Source organism: Brassica napus, chromosome A10, assembly GCF_020379485.1.
Source record: "Brassica napus cultivar Da-Ae chromosome A10, Da-Ae, whole genome shotgun sequence".
Taxonomy (NCBI): Eukaryota; Viridiplantae; Streptophyta; class Magnoliopsida; order Brassicales; family Brassicaceae; genus Brassica; species Brassica napus.
Genome location: NC_063443.1, coordinates 13,612,012 through 13,636,797, shown reverse-complemented (window position 1 = coordinate 13,636,797; position 24,786 = coordinate 13,612,012). Strand labels below are relative to the sequence as shown.

Sequence of the window (24,786 nt, the reverse complement as noted above, 5' to 3'; positions counted from 1 at the left end):
CGTATACTAAGTAATAATGTGAATACATGTGAGAATATTACTTAGGAATGCAACATGCTTTGGCATGTGGCTCAACCACAAGTATTTGTTATGTTTTGGCAGGTGACAGAGATATATAACTTCACACAGGATGACTTGATGACCGAAGATATATTTATAGTAGACTGTCACTCAGAGATCTTTGTATGGGTTGGCCAAGAAGTAGTCCCCAAGAACAAGTTGCTAGCTTTAACTATTGGAGAGGTTAGATTTATTAGACACATTCCAAACAGAACTCTTGAGAGAATTAGTCTCAAAAGATCTTGAAACCTTAGGCAAAAGTTACTCATCTATCTATACTTTGTTTCCTTAGAAATTCATCGAGAAAGATTATCTCCTGGAAAAGTTATCCCCTGAAGCCCCTATATATGTGATCATGGAAGGTGGTGAGCCAAGTTTCTTCACCCGGTTTTTCACTTCTTGGGATTCCTCAAAATCTTCTGTAAGTACCAAACACCTTCAATTAATACATAGAAGGAGACCTTGACAAAGGATTGAACACTTGGCTCACTTTGCTTACAGATGCATGGAAACTCATTCCAAAGAAAACTCAAAATTGTCAAAAATGGTGGACTCCAGTTGCAGATGTAAAGACTCTTCATGCTTTTCCTTTTAATAGATGATCTTTGTTTGTTTGTTTATCTCTTTTGTTGTTGCTTTGATGAGTAGAAACCAAAACGAAGAACTCCAGCCTCATATGGTGGTCGTGCCAGTGTTCCTGAAAACTCACAGCAGCGGTCAAGAACCATGTCTTTAAGTCCAGACAGGGTTCACGTGAGGGGAAGATCTCCAGCGTTCAATGCACTCGCAGCAACATTTGAGAACCAGAACGCAAAAAACCTCTCAACTCCTCCCCCAGTAGTTAGAAAACTCTACCCGAGATCTGTTACTCCTGATTCCGCAAGGCTTGCTCCCAAGTCTTCAGCCATTGCTTCTCATAGTGCCCTTTTCGAACAATTTAAAACACCTCCTCAGTCAATCTAAGACATCTTTGTTCTCATTTTTTTCACTTTTGAGTGTTGACCTTTTGAGCTTTGTTGGACATGAAGCGAGCCCTAAGACACCTGAGTCTCCAGCGCCAGAATCCAGCTCAAAAGGAAAGGAAGAGAAAAAGGAAAATGACAAGGAGGGGGAGAAATCGATGAGCAGCAAGATAGTATCTCTGACGATTCAAGAAGATGCTAAAGAAGGTGTGGAAGACGAAGAAGATTTGCCAGCTTACCCATACGAACGTCTCAAGACAACTTCACCTGATCCTGTGACAGACATTGATGTAACAAGGAGAGAGGTAAGTTCAAACCAACAATCAATTTTTTTCATTTTGTAAATGGAAAGAGGATGTTTACAGTTGTTGGTCTCTGTTATATATAGGCTTACCTTTCATCAGAGGAGTTCAAAGAGAAGTTTGGTATGACGAAAGAAGCTTTCTACAAGCTGCCTAAATGGAAACAAAACAAATTCAAGATGGCTGTTCAACTCTTCTGAGAATGATCATCCTTCTCCATGAGACAGTGTCAGTGCATTTTAAGCTGCTGCTTCTGTTCCTGAGAAGCTTAAATAACATTTTTTTCATGGCTTGCGTTTGGGGGAAACGCAACTATAATCGGTTTTTGTTATGAAATTTTCAATTCAAGATTGTGATTACATATCTTGAGATAGGAAACTCAAGTTCTCTTTCTTGCTAATTACAACTACTGTGGTGACCAATGAATCCACTTACGGCTCTCTTTGTTTTGGATTATTGGTTGTATGGAACTAATCAATCATACACGTATCTATTATCATGATTTTCTTTTTTTTTTTTTAATTTGGTTTTTAAATATTAACCCCTTTTTTTTGCTAAAAGGTTATTATAGATACGTATCTATTATCATGGATGTTAATTTTTTTGAGTTATTTGTTTCTGTTGAATTGATTTTTATCCTAACGTGTTACTGTTTCGTTGAAGTTTTAACATTATCGGAAGTTTCTAAGTATTAATTTCATATTGTGTTTATGTGTAATGGGTTTAAGGGGGTGATTGGTTTTCCCGCTACCACCTGCAAACGCAGCTTTTGCGGTTGGTAGCGGTTGTCGGCGGTTTGCAACAATCACTCAAATCGCTCTAAACCGTTTCAAACCGCTCCGAATCTCATAAATACAAAAACTGGCTCCAGCTAGCGTTTGCGGCTGCGGGCGGTTGCGGAAGGGTAAATTTTTTTTCGTTTTTTAAAACAATATATATACAAAAGTAAAAATATTTAATAAAAAATTTAAAATTTAAATTATGAAAATATTAAAATATATCTATTATATTTTAATTAATATTATAAAATTTTATAATAAAAAAATTTTCAATAAATTTAAAAAAAATTAAAATTATAACTTTCTAAATATAAATTTTATATTTATTATAATTTTATGATTTTTGATATTTTTATAAGTATATTAAATGTAAATATTGTTAATTTATTATTTGACAGTTACCGCATTTGGTAGTTAACCAGTAATAAGTCACCCGCAAACGCACCAATTTTTAACCGAAGTACCAGTCGTACAAATCTCTTAAAACCGCTAGAAACCGCAACCGCCCGCATCCACAAACTCCCGCAACCGCAACCGCTGCGTTTGAACCAGTCAGACCCTTAATAGTGATGGTGATGTTATTTACATGAAATTCATGGGCGGCTTCAGTGCAAATGCAAAGGTTACAAAATAAAATACCTGCTTTATCTCCACTTTTAGATATAGTTTCATTACAAAGTTCTCTCTGTTTTCTTTGTTTGATGAAAATATAAAAATAAATTGTATGCAGCAAATGTTTATAAGAAGAAAGCTGAAAGTCCTACGAAAACATGAACATGACATGGTATAGTTACTGGTATGAGTTTCAAAAATTCTGGATCGTCCTCTTCGCTTCTTATGTCGCCAGTTTGTATGATATTGCATCAGATAATGTCTTGAATTATTCTCTATGTTTCAAATAATAGCTCTGTTTTGAGAGAGCGGAAGCTGTAAATCTTCAGTAACTGTGGCAGAGGTTTAACGATCCTAATCAGGACAGATCACTCTTCACGAAGTTGATATTAAGGCCATCAGTTGAAATGGCAAAGGCAGGAAACCAGGCTGGTGAGGCAAAAATCGGTTTTGTTCAGTGTAAGTAAATAATCAGCGCAAGCATTGCTTACGAAAAAGTAGGAGAGGCTACTGAAACCAGGCCCGGCTCAAGAAATGGGTGTGCCCTGTACCATCTAATATTATTTTGCTATGTTCGTGACATAGTATATGATTATAAAAAATTAGACCTTTATATAATTTTAGAGTTTAGGACCCTAAAACTAAACAGAAATTGTAATAAAATATTGAGGACCCTGTGCATTTGTACCAAGGGCACACCCACAAAGCCGGCACTGACTGAAACCAGTATCGTCTATGTAGCTGAGCTATTAACGCTCATGGCTTCATTAGTGGACTACAACAGGTATCTTTAACGACACTTGATCAAATATGCAGCCATAATTTCCGGATTTAATCTAAATTGAAAGATGTATTACCTGTTGCAGGCCTATGATACAATGGTGGGTGAAAAAGGACTTCAGTTATCAAGCAGCAAATAGTATAGTGGTAGCCATAGCAATTTTTAAAGAGCCAATAGTGCGTGTGGTTTAGGGATGAAGCAACAGTTACTGTTGATACTTAGTCAGAGTTTGTGGTTCAGAGGTTAGAAAGAAAAGCAAGCCACTGATCCCAATATATAAGAGGGCGTCTATGTTTCTTTAGTACAACTTCATTTGACTGCTTCTACGAAAACATGTTAAAGGATTACCTACCAGGTAACAATCAAATTTTGAATAGTAAGGCCACTGTCTAATAGAAATCATATTTTTGAATAGTAAGGCCAGTGTCTAATAGAAGCACTGAAATTTTTTCTAACACATGCGTTCATGTAAAGATCAACTTTAGGATATAATCCACATGAATTTAAATTTAAATTTAAATTTTCTAACACATGCATTCAGGTAAATATTACAAATTTTATGTCAAAGTACATTTAAATTTAGTTTAACTTTTCCTCACTAATTTAAATTGTTTGTCTATACTAATTTAAAATTTTAAAGCAATAATGAATGTTTAAGTACATGTTCCTACTCCAAGATAAAAACAACATTGAAAGACCATTATATATATGTACATAATACGAAATATGAATATATATATACATATATATGTTGAATTTTTTAAAAACATTATAATACAAAAACAGTTCTACACAAAACCAAACTACATTACTCTTTTTAGTATAGAATATGTGCTAGAAAAAAAAGATAGAATTTCATATTTCGAATATACATCAAAGAAAAAAATAAAGTTGTTAGAAATATACAGATCAAGTTAGTATAAAAATATTTACAGATTATGTTAAGAAACTAAATACAAAATTAAAGTAAACAATTAGCATCCGAGCGTAGCATGGGCACAGACTTGATGAGTTTATAATATATAAAAATATAAATTAATGATATTCCAAACAAAAAAATTATAATATTTCAAAGCATTCCACTTTAATTTTCAAGTATTATATAAAATATATAAATGATAATATCAACCCAAAATAAAATTAATTTGTTTTAAACCTTGAGGTTTAATTTACACTCTTCAGTTTCAAAAACCTTGAGTTTTAGCACAAAATATCTTAAATTTTGAATATAAATGTATTTTTGTAATTTAATATTTTTCATAACTTTTAACCACTCAAAATTTGATAAACACAATTAATTTTTTAAGTTAACAATTTACCATTAATACCTAATAAAAGTGCATTGACAGTGAAAAAAATCATTTGAAACAATTTTTTTAAAGTATAGAACCTTTTTAAAAACAGATAAACCACTTAATATTAAAATTATATAAATTTCATAGACAAACAAACCGCGCGTAGCGCGGTAAAACCTCTAGTAATAATAATAGATGGTGGCGATGAAGAAGGATATCTATCACATGAATACATGATAATAGTCAAATCACTGCAACACTGATTAATATTCAATGGCGAATCCACTAATTGTTGATCAGTTTCAGAAACCAAATACATTTCTATATACTAAGTATACTAACCATAACATATGTGACAAACTATATATTAAATCTCGAGAATATATATATAGCTCAATCATGGGATTAAAACGGGATAATCTTACACATCATTAAGTTCATACACATCATTAAACCCAGAAACGCATTCAGATCATCATTAAAAAAAATATACAGAAATAAAAAACACGTGGCATAGATCAAACACAACAAACATAAACCGAATCATCCGAAATCAAGCACAAGCGCAAGGATTCTCGGCCGCCACGTCAGCACCGTCGTCGTCAGATCTGAAAACGAGGTACCCGACGGTTAACCCGACGACGATCGCGATGAAAACGCCTCCGTTGAAGGACATCGCCGCGAGCATCAGCAAGTAACCGATCGCCGCGTTGACGCCGAAAAGCAGCACCGACGCAGCTTTGGCGGCGGATCTGGTGCCCGATTTGGGGATAAGAGGGGCGGAAACGCCGGCGCGAGGCGGGGGATTTGGATGGCGAGTGGATGAAAGGGATTTGAATTGGACGCGGCGTTTCTCGAGGTACTGGTAGAAGGCGGCGAAGGCGAAGCAGGCGAGTAAGGTGAGGATGTAACTTAGCCATGAATCGGTTTTCCAGAAATCGAAGAGGATTGTGGCTTTGATGCCCCAGTAGAAGGTCATGTGCATCATCTTCTTCGCGACCTTTCTTCTTCCTTTGAGCTCTCTGAGATAATGATCGCAAACTGTTTTGGTTATTGCTTTGATTAAAAGTGAAGTATCCATATGGGCTTACACTATAGTCCAGTGGGCTTTCTAATAAGCAAGGCTTTCTATTCGTGTAACATTTCACTCTTTTAGAAACTGGAAAAGAAAAGCTGCAAATATTATCAACATATATTGTATCTCATCCGATGAAGGTTTAATCCTTTCTGAAAATTTTGGATATTATTCAGAAGGTTAGAATATGAACTTGCATGACATTCTTTATGTCCATTTATAGATATTCTAAACCTTTTTTATGGATATTGGAAAACTTTAGGTGTGAAAATCATAATAAAGATAATTAGACTTCAAATCACGCAAATTTTTTTTTGTTTTGTCAGCTGCCCTTTTAAACTTAGATTAAATGGTGGCAGACGAGCCGATTCTCCGATGAGCACTTCTTTCTACCCGAGTCTGATCTATATGGGAGAAAATATAGCATTTGTTTCTTGCTTCCTTTGCTAGTGTATCCGTCCGACCATTCCTACTCCGAGGAATATGAGTCAAGCTCACATCCTCGAAGTCCTCACGTAATCTCTGGTACATCTCAATCTCCGTCGCGAATGTAGGCTATTCCATCGGATTATTAGTCATGTCCACTAGGTCCAAGCAGTCTGTCTCGAACCTTATCGAGGTTATCCTCTTGTCTCTCATACATGAGGTTGCCCAAAGTAAACATTCCATCTTAGCATGCAAAGCTGAGAGGCTCTTACTGCATGCCCGCAGTCCAAAATACTCAGAGCCCATTTGATCCTTAAGACTCTACCCTAGGTCATTGACATTACCATTACTGATCCATGACGCATCAATTTGACATGTAGAGATTTGGGATATCTAAGAAAGCACTGGAGAATCTTCCGTAGTAGGAAGATCGCTGTGATCTTCGTTTTCTTCCAAATCAGGCAAATTCTAATTGCACGTTTTTTTAAATCTATCCTAGTTATACCAGGGTTGGTCGACTCAGAATCTTTTTCTTCTCACTAGTATTGTATCTATTTTTCTTCTACCATTTCATATGTTTATGCCTAGGACTGTTTCTTATTAAAGCAAAACTTAATTTAACCCTAGCTTGGGCTTCACATACTTTTAAAGTTATCAGTTAAGAGGTGTACAGTTATCATAATGGAATGATAAAGATACAAATCTTGGTGGGTACACTCAAAGATATTGGTGAAAGGGGCTCGAGATACTTTTAACTCAAAACAACATAAAGTGGCCGAAAAATTAAGAATATAAACAAAAAGAACATGGAGTTGTCTTTCAATTTGAAACAATTAAAAAACAAATAGATGACAAAATGTCGAGTTAGAGTGTCTTAGGCAAGTGGGCAACAAAGTGAAGAGGAAGGACCCAATGCGCCACACCAATTGGAAAGTGATGTTAAGACTTGGGTCTCTTCATCACACCAAAGCTGGACATATCCGCAGGTGCCATGCATTCACATTTGACATACACATTTCATATTTTTGTTTATACAGATGCATATACATACTACTTTGACTGAATCTAAAATATTAGATTTTAGTTTGTTCTAATTAGGGCTAAGTGGATGTCATACAGACATTGCTATGGCTATAAAAGTATAAAGGCACAGAAAATGGAACCCTGAAGATGTTAGAACTGAGACATATGCATCAGCTAGCATAATATATTTATGAGTTTGTGTTAGTGATTTGAGAAATAAGATGTGGCCTATATGATTATTTCTCTTATTTTTTCAACTGTCTCTAGTGATCTTGTGGCGATTGCATATATATATATATATATATATATATATGATTCAATGATAACTGTAGCGTATATAATCCGTCAACATTGATGAATTAAAGTTGCCTGTTGAGAAGTATATGTATTAGTAGATGCCTAGCTACTAGATAGTATTGTTTTATAGTCCAGAGTTGTTATCTAGGATTTTTTTTTTTTGAAATTGATATAAAAACGACCTATATTATTGAGTGTATTCTTTATCAGCCTAGTCTAACGTGTTCTTTTTGTCAACTAACATACATTCTAGCAAGTTTCAAAAAAACTAAAAAACGTTAAATGTAAGACCAATGCTATACGTACAGTATTTGGGGTTCAACCTATTCTTTTTATTGCTACGTACGTTGGTACAAACTCATTAACTACGTGTACTACATATTGCATTGTTACTGTAACTAGGTCTTTTAACCGCGCTACGCGCGGTTTACACTCTTAATTTATATATTTTACACATGTAAAAAATATTTTATTTTGATAATAAACGTATAACTTTTCAAGTTTCCAATAACTTTTGACAATAATATTTTAATAAAAATATTCTTAAAATTTGTAACTTATACTATTAAAACTGAAATACAAATAGAACTATCTTTCTTTTCAACAAACTATTACATTAATTATATTTCTATTTTTCACTCAGTTTAATAATTTCATTAATTATAGAAGAATTTTCATGTTTACCACTTTCTTGGTATCATTATTCATGCTACCACCACTAAATAGACATTTTTTAAAATATTTTTTTCATTAAGTAGCAAAAGACTTTTCTACCTTTGTTTTATATATATATATATTTAACAAATAATTATTTAAATAAATAATAATAAAAATAAACTTTTAATATTTTCGAGTTATACTTTTTCAAATTCAAATTTTATATATAAAAAATGATATTTTTCAAAATTTCTTTTTGAAAATCAAAAATTATTTTTGAAACTATTTTTTAAATTTTTTTTATTTGTTAAATATTTATTTATATATTTATTAGAATCCTAAATTTCACATTCCAAAAATCCTACCCCACCCCTCCATTTTAAAACCTAAGTCTAGATTAGTTAACCCTAGGGTTATAATATTTTTATTAGTTTACATAACTCAAACACATGTTTATGTGAATAAAATAATAGCTTAAATAAAAGTAATAAATATGTAATACAATTATTGTCACTTAATTTTTCACTCCAATTAACTATTTTACTAAATAAAAAATTCTTTATATTTCACTTAATTTAGTGAAACATATAAAAAATCTTTTTATTAGTTTACAAATCAGTAAGGCATGAACATTGGATACCCATTCAGATACGGGATATTCCTTCTCGGTATGTTTTTTTAATTTGGAATTAGATCCCGCTTGGATATTTTAAATTTATGTGTGGTTTCCAGTTGGGTCCTTCCGGGTCTGGATAAGTTCGGTTTTAATGTATAGAAGAAACTTAAAAATATTTAAATAACCAATGTATCTAAAACGGGTTTAGATATTTGTATCAAAACTAACTATATTACTTGATTTAATTCAGATCTTTTGAATACAATTAGTTATATGCCGATACATTTAAAATATATAACACCAGTTATGAATAACAAATATCAATGTATACAAAAGTAAGAACCAATATATAACACCAGTTGTGAATAACAAATATCAATGTATACAAAAGTAAGAACCAATATCAGAATGGCCGTGCGGATCAAGCTCTAGTATATTATTATTAGCTAATTAAAATGCTTAGAAAACTTGAAATATGTATCTTTTGACACAAACTTTTCTAAAAACACATATATTTCTGAAACAAAAGAGTTAACTCAAAACATATATCTTACGATTACAACTGGTTTTTCCAAAAAAAAACTTATATTGATTCAAAGTTAACACATATTAAAATTTTAAGTATATATTTTATACAAATATACTATTGTTAGGTCCTCTTAGATGAAGAACCTGTGATTGTGATGCTCTTACGCTTTTTTAACAGCTTTAGAATTGCTGATGAAGCACGTTTGTTGATGTTTCATTGCTTCCTTTTTTCAACTATCTCTATCTCTTGATTGATTTGTAACTCCATTAGCTCATCCAATAAATTTGTTTGCCAGACTCTATTACTGAAACATGGAAATTGTATGGGACAACGCCCAGAAGAATAAAGAGAAATGCAGCACCTGCAAGCATTTCCTGAAGATGTCTAGATTAGACGCATTGACGGATTTGATACTTTCTTGTGATTTTTTTTCATCACGTTAACATCAAGAAATTGTTTTTTGAAAAAAAGAGAACAATAACCCAGACTTGCCTAGAACTAACGCTTGGATCTACCGTTTGAATATGGCTTTTCGAAAGTAAAACACCGTGTAGCACCCTTCCATCAATGATGGTTTCTATAGTGCAACCTAAAGCGACGTTCTCACTAACCATGGCTTGAAAATCAATTTCATTGATCAATCTAGCCTATGCTCAAAGGGATATTCTCTCTTTCCTGCAATAAAACTATATACAACAACTGAGTGATTCCAATTCCGGCTTAAGAGTTCCGTGTTAACACACTTTGATCAAGGCTAGCTCTGGCAACACTGACGTGACCAGATCGAGGTGCTTCCCTGAAGTTTCCAATTTCTTCCATACAAACCTATCTGGAAAACATGACCAGAAACTATATGAAGACATAGATACGAACACGTTAAAGAAGATGTGACTCAAGAATGCTTTTCGGACCTGTATCAAGGATGTGAACACATGAAAGGTAATAGTTATCCAATATGAACACTGCAGGAGAGATAATAGTTATCAATATGAACACCAGAGGTTTCATGTAAAGCGAGTTTATTGAAACAACATGTCAACAATAAAGACATAGACTTTTAATAATTTGAGTTCTATATTCAAATATATCCAATAACGTAAAAGTTTAAGGAAAAAACACCAAATAAATGCAATAAGAGGCGCCCTCGTAACCATACCTGAGTGCAAAGAACATGGAAACCATTGGAATCTACCATCTCCCTCCCACTTACATCTCTTTCATCAAATGCTTGAACTATCTTTACTTCCACTTTAATGATCAGTTTGTTCATCTCAAAAAAGCCATTTTCATGAACCTTTTTGAGAGACTCAGCCGTTGGCCTTCCCCATGATAGGGCATGAACGAAAACTAATTGGGCACAATTCTGTAAAACTTATGTAAGAAAAATTAATTTAAACAATCAGATATATAAGATATTTACCATGTGTTCTTAGGATTTTTTTGGCTGATTGGTTTAACAAAATGAAGGCAAGAACAACGCATCAAGACAGGTTTTCTAAGATTACATACCTATGCAGATGTAGTTCGGAGAAAGTAACCTTTGCAGATGTAGGATCAATATAATTGATGAAAGAAAATATGAACATAAATCCAAAAGGTCAAAAAGAGTCAATAAACCAAACCAAATATATGAAAAGATACTTAATCTCGCCACCATCATCTTCGGCAACCTTGTTGTCTGACACATCCCGTCACTGCCGCTCAAAAGCCTACATTATCTATCTTTAGCCGAGAACAAATTCACGGGCGAGATCTTGGAGCTCTTCTCCGGAGCTTGTGATTCTAAGAGTTTTGCTTGGGAAAAAAAATTAATTTGATGGTTTATAGATGATCCAGGAAGATGCAATATACATACAGTTACAATAAAGAAGGGAATTAAAAACGTAGATGAAACAATTAAAGAGACGGAATGAGATGAGACGAAGGAGGAAGCGAAAAGGCCAGAAGTTGTATACTTTACTGCGATAAAAACTGAAGAAAGAAGGAGGCTTTTGGAGATGGGACAGCTGGCTATTTACTATTGGTCTGAATTTCCAATCCTACGTGGACGCGCTTAGAAGGCTTGATATCCTGCTTTTAGTATTGTTAGATCCCGAAAACCGTAATTTGATTGTTAAAAAACGTAAGTACTGCAAATCTAGAGATCACAGAATGCTTTGGTCATTGACCATTTTATTAACTCCTCTGAATCACTGATTAAGAAAGACTAACGTCATACAAAATAACAAATCTTTAACAAAAATTAAGGAAAAGCAAAATGCAACTTTACACCTAACATATTTAATCAAGTAGAGAGAGACGAGAAACAGCTCCCAGATCGGAGAAGCGACCGTCGTGCCGCTACATCGTCGATCCCAGGCAAAGCTCCGCTTGAGCTCGTCCTCGTGGTGGTTCTCCGAGGAGAGCCATCGAGACTCCTCCGTAGAATTCTTCCAATGACTGCAATAGGATCTTCCTCCTCCTCGGCGCTCCATGAACGAAACCGGTGGCAGAACGTTGTGTGGCGGCGAAGAGCTTCCTCTACGGAGATTCTTGTCGGAGATCGAACCACCTCGTCCTTCACAGCCTCCGCGCAGAGCCCACAAAGCCAGTGTCCCCTGTGGCGTTCCTTGACACGGTAGATGTAAGCCGGCGTGCACTCCTCAGCGAAACCGCACGTGTCGCACGTGACAGACTCAACAGCCGACGACGGCGGCGGCTTAGCTATAGTATCGGTGGCAGATGATGATGAGGACATCATTGGCTGTGGAAAATGATCAGACTAATATGCTCTTTCTTGTAATAGTCTCTGGCTTTTCTGGATTTAAGGTTATATAATTCATACACAGGTGGTCTTTCTAGGATGTATATATAGATAGACATAGGTGACATATGTCTATGTTATTATTTTTTCTTTTATTGAGAAAATTATTGTGTATAATGTTAAATAATGTGAGGTTGGAGGAGGATTTGGATTCATGTGAGTGAGATAATAATGTGGTGAGAAACTTTTTGTTTGTTTCTCAAATTTTGCATGTGGGTGTGGATGGATAATTACTGAATTTCGTCTATAGCGAGTACCAAATTCATAAAATAATTATGCAATCCTGCGGTTTAAGATATTCATTTTTCCTATGAATATTAAATCTGATCTTCCATATCGAACAAAATAACACAATATGGATGCCAAATGGAAACGAGAGTTTGCCATAAACATATAATTATCCTTAGAGAAAAAAAAGAGAGTCTTCCACAGGTTTCGCAACTAGTTTAGACATCGGCCATGATTACTCAAATTATAAAAACAATCTTCCTAAATATTGCCTAAACTTTTTTTGGTGCAAATGTTAAACCTATATCTCGTCTAAATTGGTTCTTCTTCTTGTGTGTGTGTGTGGCTATGAAAAGAACCAAGGGAAAATAAGAAACGGAGGGAATTGATCTTGTAATGTTCTATGAGACAAGAGAGACACTAGATCACTAGTTAGGAACAATATAATGTTATCGAGATGGAATCAATCTATGAGCAAATGGTACAACTTGCTATGCCGACAGGTGATAATGTGAGGCGATTTAAGGAGAAGCATTTGTCATAACTAATGGCTTTTCTTTTATATAACTAATGACTTGACTTACTTTATCAGTTGACACTTCAATAGATGGTTGCTTGAAGTTGAAACCATAGATATAGAGAAATTTGGACCTGAAATTGAGGCTATCCGTTGATGGATCGATGTGAATGTTAACGGATCACAAAAAAGTCGCTGTGCTTACATGAAAAGTAAGAGAGGTGAAGTATATTTTTGATTAACATCCTATTTTGTATGTTATTTCCAGAAAAAAACGTTCTATGTTTTAATTAGCTTTATGTTTTTCTTCTAAATGACCTGATGTTTGAAAAATAATAAACAAAAACAAATTTTAATTTGGTAACAATTTTTTTTATGTAACCGCAAAAACTACGTGCGAACAATGAAAGTAAGTCTCTGCCCACGGTTTACCGAGATGCAATCGCACGGCAAACCGATGTTGGCTAGTGTAGGAAGAATCTAGAATACCCTAGGCGTTTTTAAATAAATAGTAAGCTATATTTGCATTGTACAATATATACAGCCATATCACATGCTGATGCTGGGACCGATATTCAACGAGTGATATGTGACAACTATATGATAAATAATCGTACCAACATCTCAGAAGATTGATTTACCTAAAAATTGAGGAACATGCTATATGGAGAGGCTTAAAAAGTACTGCACCTTTGTGTTTGGATAACGATATGTCTTTGGCCTACTTTAAAATCTATCAGTTTCGTATTCCATTTGCTCTCTTTTCTCATCGTTGTCAAAACTCTTTTGTTCTTTTCACTTTAGTTGTATGTGTGTTTTTGCTTTTATTTTTTTTATATATTTGAACTTGTTGTGAAAGTTTGGTTTTCATATCTAGTTACTTATCCACAGTCATACTTTTCAAGCAATCAAGCAAATCAAACCTATTAAAGGATCAGCATCATAGTTATTGTACAATAGCAAACAAAATTTGTTATCATCATTGATTATGCGAATTTTAACCTAGATGATAAGGTAGCAATACCAACCATTTATACCAACAAAAACTTCAAGTCACCCAACAACAAATCTCTATATATGAAGTTGAGACGCTTTTTAAAATAGTTTTAATAAATATCTGATATCTGTAAGCATACGTTGTTAATATAAGACCAATACTGATACAGTTTGAGCTTTAGGTTAAATACTTGACACCAGCACGCGATATTTTGTCTCACAAATAATATAGAAATAAATAAACAAAAAAGTTTTGACATCTGGATAAAAAAACATCAACAATGTCTTATATGTATATAACGAAGATTATAATCACATACCAGGACTTGTGGCCTAGTGGTGGTTAATTTGAAGAAAAAAGCTTAATATGGTGAAGATATCAGAATTAGAGTCTTGATCACTGAAAAATTAATATTTTGGCATTGCAAAAAATAGAGAACCGGCACGTAGTAACACGTGAAAGTGGTTCAGGATACCCCTGCATAATTCAAAAAAAAAAAGAAGGTCATAATCATATGCCCAGATAAACAACATTAGTACTGGATCCTGATAATGTTAATCAAGGGTTTAAGCAAAGTTGGCTTGGAGTTTTGCTAAGATTTCCCGACTCCAAAGGAGATTCTAACTAAATCAGACGCTTCTGACTTTTGGATTGAAATGAAGACTTAATAGCACTAGTGTGGTTTTTTTACATGTGTGATATGTCGGTTACAAGTCGATTTAACTCTATATATTTTGGGTGTGAGATCAAATCATTTTTTCGGTGAGATCTGATGACATACTATATACCATGTGTATTTTAAATATGTTCTGCAAATAATCGTGTGATACGTTATGTTAATTGCAATAGCATTACCAGGCAACTATAGCTGTTTTACATTTTTGAAATGTCATAATGATATTAGAAAGACAGGAATGCAGATTCCAGTTTAGCATCATAACTCCAAAGAAAACAATAAATAGTTGATTTGATAATCAGTCAATAGATTGCATAGTTAATTACGTTTTGGAATAGTTATCTTAAAGCAAGTTGGTAACCAATCATAAATAGTTGCGTTTTTAGAATCGTTTTTATAAAGAAGCAACATGTTATTTGTCTCTATCGCTGGCTATTGTGTTCTCCTTGTATGTTGGTACAACAAATACAAACATATTGGAGCAGTACGACTGGTTTTGTCTATTTTTAGTTATATTAATTATTACTAAGTAATAATCGATTATGTGTTTATGTGGTACCAGTGAAAGCAAACCGAGTTACAGCTGGCTTGGTTTTGTCTTTATCATGGATGATAAGACCACCCACTTATTACTATCTTACTTTCCATCTAACCTCGACCGTTAAATCACATATCCTTTTAATGTTTATCTATTTACGAGATAAAAGTGAACACATACACAAGGATATCCTTAATTTTGAGAATATCTAACTCTAAATTGAAATATGTTCAACCTAATTTAGGATATTTTAATAATAATTCTTAGATTTTTTTTAGAAAAATGTTTTAGGATAATCTTTTTAAAGTTTTTATCACAAAAATAGTTTTCAATAAAAAATGACCAAAAATAATTTTATTAAAGTGTGAAAATACATATATACCATAAGACTAATTTAGATTTAGGATTTAGAGTTAATGGATATAATTTTGAGGATAAGATTTCAAATTTTTAAAAATTAAAAATTTCAAAATAAAAGAGGCTATTTGGTCATTTTCCTATTGAAAACTATTTTTGTGATAAAACCAAAAAAAAAATATTTGAAAGAATTACCCATTATTTCATCCTTTAAATTCATCATTATATTTTTTATTAAAATTTCTTAGGATTGAAATAAAGACTATATAATACATCATTTTGGATTTGAATATTCATTTTCAAAAAAAATTTATTCATGTTTGGATCTTGATCCCAAAATCTGAAGTTTAAGATACATAGACTGAATCGCGAATCTTAAATAATTTATCCAATCATAATTTGAGGTAATTTTTGGTCTTTTAATATAACTACGCCTATGTTTTACAAAGGACCATGTGATTTCCAGATCATCCAAGTGTATAACAAATTCTGGAGTGAGAAGATATTTCCAGTAATGTTTAAGCAAGTTCTATGAATAAACCCCGATGGATCAACAATTAAGTTCGAGTTACTTGCTAGTATTACTTCCATGTTTTATTAGGCGCGAGCCTTCAAATGGTATAACAAGCCTCGGAACAAATCATCAAAATTCTGTGGGAGTTCCAGAACAGTGACTTGGGCCTTCTTGGGCCATTTTGAACCATGGTTTAGGTATCTACAAATTGCATTTACATTAGTGATGATTCTGAATAGAGATGGCAAACGAGCCCACCCGCAACCAAATGGCCCGCCCCGCCACGGGCTCAAGTTCAGTCGGGTCACAGCGGGCTGGCCCGCCGCGGGATGCGGTATCGAGAAGCAATGTCCAATCCCGCCCCGCCTAGTGCACAGGTCTTTGCGGGTAGGTCCGCGGGTCACCATCCAGAAGTTGAACGTCTCATTTGATGCTTAACTATAGCTTTTGAGTCAATGCTTCTCGATACAGTCATACAGATCAACAAAAGAAGTATATGAACCTCTATCATACGTTTCATCTCTACGTATCTTACATAACATTACTCTTGTGTTCAATACAAACATATTGAACCTTATCGGGAAAACATTATTCTTGTGTTGAATGGCATGTAGTATCAACAAGAAACTAAAACAGAAATAATCTTTGATGCGTATGCACTGATGTGTATGCATAAGAATGACATTAAGTAACAACACCAAATCTAAGTAATCATATCCAAGTAATGTAAATGAACACCCAAACAAAATCCAAACAATGTAACGTGGCCTCGGTAAAAACCTTATCGAGAAAACCCATTGGGACAAAACCCGACAAGGGAAAAAGAGCGCCACAAAAGCCATAATGCGAATAAAAAAAAAACACCAGATCAAAATAAAAATCAAGTTTCTTCTTCTTCAACTTCAACTATCTCTTCTTCACCATCCATTTCATCTTCTGTAGATATTAAAAATCGAAGTTAATTAAATTTAAAGAACATGACACCCTAAAATATATAACAAAGTGAATAATTTACCATGTTCATAAGATTCGAATCCTTTTAGCCAATTCATACTACATATCAGAGCCTGCACATTTTTGGGAAGTAGACGGCTCCTGTATTTGTTCAGAACTCTCGAACCGATGCTAAAGGAGGATTCTGAAGCCACTGTTGTGATCGGAATGCTAAGCAGATCACAAGCCATTGCTGGCAAATCACCAAACCTGTGAGTATTATCTTTCCACCAGTCGAGAATATCCAAACTTTCAAAGCTATCCATATCTAGTGCAGGTTCATCCAAATAAGCTTGGAGAGCTGTCTTTCCACTCGCAGCAACACTACTTTTGCGAAACGCAAAAAAATCCTGTAGTGTTTAAAAAAAAATTTAAAAACAATTTGATGGAATATCAAAACTTTCAAAGCTATCTATATCTACCGCAGGTTCATAAGTAATTTAAAAAAAAAAAACGAAACAGGAGACTTACACCATAGTTCTCAAATGTTCCTTTCGGTCCTCCATGAACATTTTGTTGATCCATCTCACGAGGCTCTGCAGAAGGTGATGTTGACTTTGATTTTTTGTCGTATGATTGAAACAAAGTTTCCAGCTTCAGACGCAAGTTCTTCATTTTCGCATCACGTGTACTCATGTCAAGTCTCCCTAAACAATACTCTACAACTGGAAGCTTCAAGCGTGGATCAAAGACAGCTGTCATTGCAAAAAGATCACTGACTTCTTCCCAGTACTTATCGAACTTCTCTTTCATCGGTATCACCATTTCTCGGATAATCTCATCATCGCTTTCCTCATTTATCTGCAGCCAATTATGGATCTTCCATACCTGATAGAAATACAAGTTCGATGTTGGGTATTTCGAACCTGACATCAAACTAGTAATCTTAGCAAAAGGCTCCAAGAAAACACATATTTTCGCAGCTCTGCTCCATTCTGTAGCTGTAGGCAAAAACTTATAGTTTCTCCTATCATATATCTCCAACTTAACAAACGCTTCACGGTACGGAAGGGCTCTTTCAAGCATATAGAATGTCGAGTTCCATCTTGTCTGCACATCCATTATCAAACCAGCATTCTCCTTTATACCAGCAGCATCCACGCATTTTGCAAACGTCATCTCACGCGTTTCTGACGCTGTTACATACTTAACACTCTCTCTAACTTTGTGCAAAGAGTCTTTAATAACCTTCAAACCATCTTGCACAATGAGGTTGAGTATGTGAGCTGCACATCTGACGTGAAAAAACTCACCTCCACACAACAAATCATTGCTCAAAAGCACCTGAGTTTTCACTATATCTTGCATCGAATCATTACTTGTAGCATTGTCTAATGTGAGAGAGAACATTTTTTTCTCTAGTCCCCACTCTTCCACAGATTCAAGAAGCTTTAAAGCAACATTCATACCTGTGTGAGGCGGTGGGAGAGCACAAAAAGTCAGTATTTTACTGTTTAGCCTCCAATTTCGGTCAATGTAATGTGCTGTCAGACACATATAACCCTCCCGTTTCAGTGATGACCACAAATCAGAAGTGAAGCTTACTCTTCCTGGAAGACTAGCCAATTCCCTCTTCAATGTCTCTCTCTCGTTTTCATAAAACCGATAGACCTCTGCTTTAGCTGTGTTCCGACAAAAGAATTTGACGTCAGGATTCAAGTGCTTCCAAGTTTCTCTGACTTGCTCATACTCAACATATGAGTAAGGTAGGTCATGCTGGATTATAGTCTTGGTTACCAGCTGCTTGAACACAACATGATCATACTTGCCACTTACTAATTTGGCTTCAGCATCAAGTTTTTTTGTTCGGAGATTCCTTGGAAAGAGTTTGCATCTGTCACGATGCCTTCTCAAACCACTTGTTCCATGCCCGTGGGAAGTCCATGCATAGTCATTCTTACAATAATTGCATTTAGCTTTCTGCTCACCATTGGAATTTCGAATCTTAGTAAAATGGGGCCATACATCAGACCACTGCCTACCCTCCTTCTCGTTCTCCATCTCGTCCTCTTCAAATTCACCTTCAGAATCAAGCTGCTCCTCTTGAATCTTCTTCTTATTCTTGCCATTACCTTGTGTCGGCCTGGAGCTTTTTCTCCCCCCACGGATGGTAAAGTGAATAGATTTGGTTTTGGTTTTCCTTTTACTCGCCTTAGGAGACGAAGACGATCCAATGCCACCGTCTAGAGTAGACTGCAACATTGGTTTCTTTGATTTCAAGGCTCGCACGGTTCCGCAGGTGGCTTGTTTGCGCAGAGTAGTAGCTTGTATTGGTGGAGGAGTGATTTCAACATCACTATCATCTTCATCATCATCAGCTTGAATAAGCCTTCTCTTCTTTCTTTGCTTCTTTTTTGCTCCATCAGATGAACCATCATCAGCCTCATCAGCTGCCAAAATAACTCCAAGGACTCGCTGGCTCTCAAAATCCATTGTATTCAACGGTGTGAAATTTGGATCGAAACTTGAACCATCATCTGTCATCTCTTTCTCTCTTCTTCGTTAGAGACTTAGAGATAGAGTTTAGGTTTCTGCGTCGTTTTTTTTTTTTGCTTAGGTCGTGAGTTTAGGTAATATTGTTTAGGGTTCTGTTTCTATTTTTTTGCAATTTTAAAAATTATAGCAACTATTCTCTTATTTCTCATTGGTCAGAGACTCAACCATTATAAGAAATTTTTATTATCTAAACTATCAGACGTAAAGATCAAGTCTCATACTCAAGTCCTATCAAACTATCAAACTAAACAATCAAGAGCAAGCAACCATATCATATGTAAGAGACGATCAAGAACAAGCAACCATCCACGCATAGACGATCAAGTACTAGTAAGTAGTAACCTATTACCTAAATTCTATCAGCTATAAGAACAGAAGAACACAACAACACAAGAAACAAAAAGATCTATGTACTAGTAACCTATTACCTAAATTCTATCAGCTATAAGAACACAAGAACACAACAACACAAGAAACAAAGAGATCTATGTACTAGTAACCAAGTATCTAAATTCTATCAGCTCTTATCATAAGAACTGGAGACGACATAAAAAAAAAATAGAACAGAGACTAACCTGAGGTCCTTTGCCTTATAGATCGGAATGCAAGTGTGAAGTGTCCTTTGCATTCTCATATCGTTCTCCTCCTTGATCATAATACAATCCCCCACTCACCACATGTCATTATAAAGAAAAAGTTTTAGAAAATAGATGACTAAAATCACTTGAGTTTATATGATAAGGACATTAAGAAACAACAGGCCGAACATACTTCTGATTTCAATATCAAGACCGAACAGAGCGAAAACAGAGTATAAAAACAAACATCAATATTCTTTGTTCACGCAGACATCGCAAAAGATGAGAACAAACAACAATATTCTTGTTCACGCAAACATCGCAAAAGAAGCTCCATATATTCTCGATAAGAAGCTGTTTGATAAGAGATAACAATGAGACAGGACAACTTACACGATTGGTCATTGTGTAGCCGGTTGATTAGAGACAAAACAGACCCAATATCTTGTTCTTCTTTCACTGAAGATCATGTAATCCACAATAAAGAATTAGGGAATGAATTTTTATCTGTCCTTACAAATTAAATCACGGTAATGAGCAAAAGAACATGTAATCGAAAACTTTATCCTTACCTGAATGCATTGATGTTCATCAGCAACATCAAAAGGCCCTTAGTTCTTGAATCGTGGCTCAAAAGAAAAGAATTAAGCTGAAACAGCGAAGAGATGAGAGATGGATCAAACGAGAAGATGAAGAACATGCATAGAGAAGTGGAGCTTAGTGACGGATCAAAGAAGAGGAGAAGCCATTTCTCTCACGGTGAGAGCTAGAAGAGATCGGCTTTCCAATCGCCATCTCTCTCACCGATCGAGCTGGAGGAGATCGTCTTTGGCGGAGCCCCGCGCGTCCCGCGGTACACATCGAGCCAATCCCGCGTCTGGCCCAAAACCGCACAAGCCTTACCCGCAAGGCCCGCTTAAAATTCGGGCCTGTGTCTTAGAACCCAATCCCGACCCGAAGCAAGTTCACACGGGCCTGGCCCGCGGGCAGGTTCTTCTTTTGCCATCTCTAATTCTGAATCTGATGGAGAATGACACACTCTACACTTTTGATGGTGGTGCAATTTACAAGAAAATACACTTTATTTAGTCATAATAATCAACTCGAAGCTTTTATTTTATTTTTTTTCTGCAACGTTAGTTTCCTCTGACCACGCTTCTCTCTTAACGGCGTCTCCGGTAAAACATGATTCAGTAATCACCGACATCAAGCGAACCAAACAGAGAGAGAGAGTGTACATTTACCAGAACCCTCTTGATTCACTTTCCTCCACACATACACACACAAAAAAAAGATCATTTCTTTTCGATCTGTGATCTCAGAGATTCCCAGGTATTATTATTATTATGCTTCATCATTTCGATCTGATTTACTTTCATTAGTTTCATCATAAAAATGTCTCCTTTTTTTTTATAGTAGCAGAGCGATATAAAACTTTCGTTTCGTTAGCCAAATTGTTGCGTGGTCCCTTAATTAGTACCTCTGAGGAGAGATGGGTTTAGTGAATGGATTATGCTTTAATCGGGATTAATTTAACTAATGCGTTGTTTTGTTTTGGTTTTTTTTGCCAATTTTAGTTCTAATGGGACAGTGTTTTGTTAGGTGAGGAGATGTTAATCCATTAGTTTCACACTCTTAAATGAAGAAAAAAAAAACATCAAACATATACTTTTGGTGTCTCTTGTAATGGGATCATTGTGTAAATTGATGTTTTTTTTTTAAATTTCTATTTGCTAAACACACAATGATCTTATATGATTTTTGGCAAGGCATTTACTCCTTAATGAGTAACGAGTCTGAAAGGATCACACTGAACATCGAGATACTTGGACATATAGTGTGAACGAGAAGCATGACGCTCCATAGAATTAGGTAGAGATATCTCCTAGTTGATTCTAGTTTATTTATTTTTTTGTTTACATGTGGATGGTCGGTGATGTGATCTTCTTATCTGTCTAGGAGAACCGAATGCTGTTATGTAACGGAATGAAAATCTTACAGCTTAGTAATTGGAATTTGTATAGGATGAAAAGAGGAGCACTTAGAAGGAGGGCTAAAGATATCTCTCTTGTGTTTATTGTGCTTGTTTGTGCAACACTTGTCTTGTGGTCATGGGATACAACTCCATCCTCTGCCTTTCTTCCACCCGATAGTCACTTTCTTAAGCTGGAACCAGGTTTGACTATGACACTTTACTCTCTTCCTGGCATGTACTGTTAGGTCGTTTGAATGTTGGAACCATGCTTTATTGATTCTGCAATGCTTCATGACAGTGAAATGCTTTATTATTATTATTTTTTTGAAATGTTTTGTTTCTAGCTTCCACTGTTAATGTTTTGTCCATGTAAATGTTTATGTGGCTAAATGTATCAATATGTATATTATTTTCGCTTGTAGTTTCTCCTGATTATGTTTCATAACTAACTGTATTATGTTCTTGAAACTAAAGGCAGCACAGTTAGATCCTGGTGTGTATCTGACCTAGTTGTTTGTCATTTGCAGAAGAAAAGGTTGAGAGAATACCTACTACACGGAATACTGAAACCAAAGATAGCTACTCATCAGCTACTCCGTTTGTAAACAAAGGTAATGTTCAATCATTGACAGCATCTCCTTAGTGCATCTTGTAATCTGCTCGAAAGTTTTTGTCTTTGAAGTATTTGAATGAAGGAGATTTGCGCTGTCTGTTGTGTTCTGAAATTCTGGAAACTTAGCTTTATTCCTTTAATCCTTTTCTCGGATTGTCTATAACAGAGCAAAGTAAAGAGGATCCAACTGATAATAAGGATACCGAAGAAGAAGAAGAAGAGAAACAAGTGGAAAAAGTTACTGACAGTGAGACGAATCAAGGGAAGACATCAACTATTGAAGAAGAACATGTGCAACGTGAAGTCACTGTAAGTGAGCCAAAATATCAGAAGACACCAACTAGTAAAGAAAGTAAACTAGAGCAGGTGAAACAAGAGGTTGCTGCTGGTGAGGCCGCAGCAAAGACAACACATATTAAAAAGACTAACTCAGATCCAGAGAAGAAAACTCTTGCAACAGACGAAGAGAGGACTGAACAGAACCTAGTCAAGAAAGATGATGATAGTAGTTCAACAGCTCGTATCTCCAATCAAGGTAGAGAATCCTTTTTATACATCTTTGGTGTTATGATGGGTGAAAATATCTTAGGAGTGTTCATTATTAGCTTAAGTCTCTAAACTGTATTGATGCTGCCTCATTATGATTCTTTCCTATGTGAAATAACAAGTTTTATATATTTTTTTCATCTCAGCTTGCAATTACGCAAAGGGGAAATGGGTTGTGGACAATCACCGTCCTTTGTACTCGGGATCTCGTTGCAAACAATGGCTTGCTTCAATGTGGGCTTGCAGGTTGATGCAACGCACAGACTTTGCCTTTGAAAGATTAAGATGGCAACCTAAAGATTGCTCTATGGAAGAATTTGAAGGTTCCAAGTTCTTGAGAAGGTATAAACCATTATGTACATCTTATTCTAAATGTTCCCATCAAGTCCTTAGTAACAATGCATTGCTCTCTTTTTTTCTCAAATCCCTCAGGATGCAGAACAAGACCCTAGCCTTTGTTGGAGACTCATTAGGAAGACAGCAGTTCCAATCCATGATGTGTATGATCACTGGAGGCAAAGAGAGGCTCGACGTCCTCGACGTGGGACCAGAGTTTGGGTTCATAACTCCCCAAGGTGGAGGTCGTCCTAATGGCTGGGCTTACAGATTCCCAGAAACCAACACAACCGTCCTCTACCACTGGTCATCAACCCTCTGCGACATAGAACCTCTCAACATCTCAGACCCCTTAACCGAACACGCCATGCATCTCGACCGCCCGCCAGCTTTCTTACGCCAATACCTTCACAAGATCAACGTGCTGGTGATGAACACAGGCCACCACTGGAACCGTGGGAAGCTCAACGGCAACAGATGGGTGATGCATCTAAACGGCGTCCCCAACGCTAACAAGAAGCTAGCCGCTCTTGGGAACGCCAAGAACTTCACGATCCACAGCACGGTTAGTTGGGTTAGCTCTCAGCTTCCTCACCATCCTGGTCTCAAGGCGTTCTACAGAAGCCTTTCCCCGAGGCATTTTGTTGGAGGGGAGTGGAACACTGGAGGGAGCTGCAATAACACAACGCCAATGTCTATAGGGAAAGAGGTTTTGCAAGAGGAGTCTAGCGATTACAGCGCGGGTCATGCGGTGAAAGGCACTGGGGTTAAGCTTTTGGACATAACGGCCTTGTCTCATATTAGAGATGAAGGTCATATATCAAGGTTTAGTATCTCAGCTTCAAAGGGAGTTCAGGATTGTCTCCATTGGTGCTTGCCTGGTGTTCCTGATACGTGGAATGAAATTCTTTTTGCTATGATATAAAGATTGCCTCCTCTTCCTCCATTGAGCCATAGACAGCTTTTTGATAGCTTTTCTACAGACACACATTGTGTTACAAGTGTGTGTGAGCTATAGTATTTATTCTGGTACAGAAGCAAAGCTCATTGTAGTAAGCGTTATAGCTATAACGATACCGTCCGTGGCTTGGTTCCGACCATATATTTACAGAACAGAATCTAACTCAACTTTGTCTTTTGAGTCGATTAATTGAAATTTTATGTTCCTAAGATTTGATTCTTTTTTTTTTTGGTAAAAAAAGTGA

The 24,786-nt window shown here is 35.6% G+C and overlaps 4 protein-coding genes and 1 long non-coding RNA gene across 7 annotated transcripts; 2 read left to right on the top strand and 3 right to left on the bottom strand.

Annotated features, from left to right (window-relative positions):
- Positions 1-1,048: 1,048 nt before the first annotated feature.
- Positions 1,049-1,826, top strand: LOC106429523 (villin-4-like). The gene is made up of 2 exons (XM_048743096.1): positions 1,049-1,327; positions 1,411-1,826. The coding sequence occupies exons 1-2, from the start codon at positions 1,181-1,183 to the stop codon at positions 1,522-1,524; spliced, it is 261 nt and encodes an 86-aa protein (XP_048599053.1). The 5' UTR covers positions 1,049-1,180; the 3' UTR covers positions 1,525-1,826.
- Positions 1,827-5,178: 3,352 nt separating this feature from the next.
- LOC106371718 (copper transporter 5) lies at positions 5,179-6,062 on the bottom strand. Its single transcript, XM_013811816.3, has one exon. The coding sequence runs from the start codon at positions 5,870-5,872 to the stop codon at positions 5,345-5,347; it is 528 nt and encodes a 175-aa protein (XP_013667270.2). The 5' UTR covers positions 5,873-6,062; the 3' UTR covers positions 5,179-5,344.
- Positions 6,063-9,956: 3,894 nt separating this feature from the next.
- Positions 9,957-11,506, bottom strand: LOC111206241. The gene is made up of 3 exons (XR_002658387.2): positions 10,571-11,506; positions 10,326-10,376; positions 9,957-10,243 (listed from the first exon to the last, which is right to left on the bottom strand). It is a non-coding gene; the product is annotated as an uncharacterized LOC111206241 (long non-coding RNA).
- A 52-nt stretch (positions 11,507-11,558) lies between these two features.
- LOC106370439 lies at positions 11,559-12,407 on the bottom strand. The gene has a single exon (XM_013810446.3). The coding sequence runs from the start codon at positions 12,152-12,154 to the stop codon at positions 11,699-11,701; it is 456 nt and encodes a 151-aa protein (XP_013665900.2). The 5' UTR covers positions 12,155-12,407; the 3' UTR covers positions 11,559-11,698.
- Positions 12,408-21,152: 8,745 nt separating this feature from the next.
- On the top strand, positions 21,153-24,753 carry LOC106371717 (protein trichome birefringence-like 16). 3 transcript variants are annotated; one of them, XM_048743094.1, is made up of 7 exons: positions 21,153-21,443; positions 21,881-21,983; positions 22,136-22,287; positions 22,614-22,697; positions 22,866-23,234; positions 23,392-23,587; positions 23,678-24,753. In XM_048743094.1, exons 2-7 carry the CDS (start codon positions 21,964-21,966, stop codon positions 24,504-24,506), a joined length of 1,650 nt encoding a protein of 549 aa, XP_048599051.1. In that variant the 5' UTR covers positions 21,153-21,443; positions 21,881-21,963; the 3' UTR covers positions 24,507-24,753. The 3 variants fall into 3 exon arrangements, with proteins under 3 accessions (XP_048599051.1, XP_048599050.1, XP_048599052.1); XM_048743093.1 differs by having other exon boundaries at positions 22,071-22,287; XM_048743095.1 differs by lacking the exon at positions 21,881-21,983.
- The last annotated feature ends 33 nt before the right edge of the window (positions 24,754-24,786 follow it).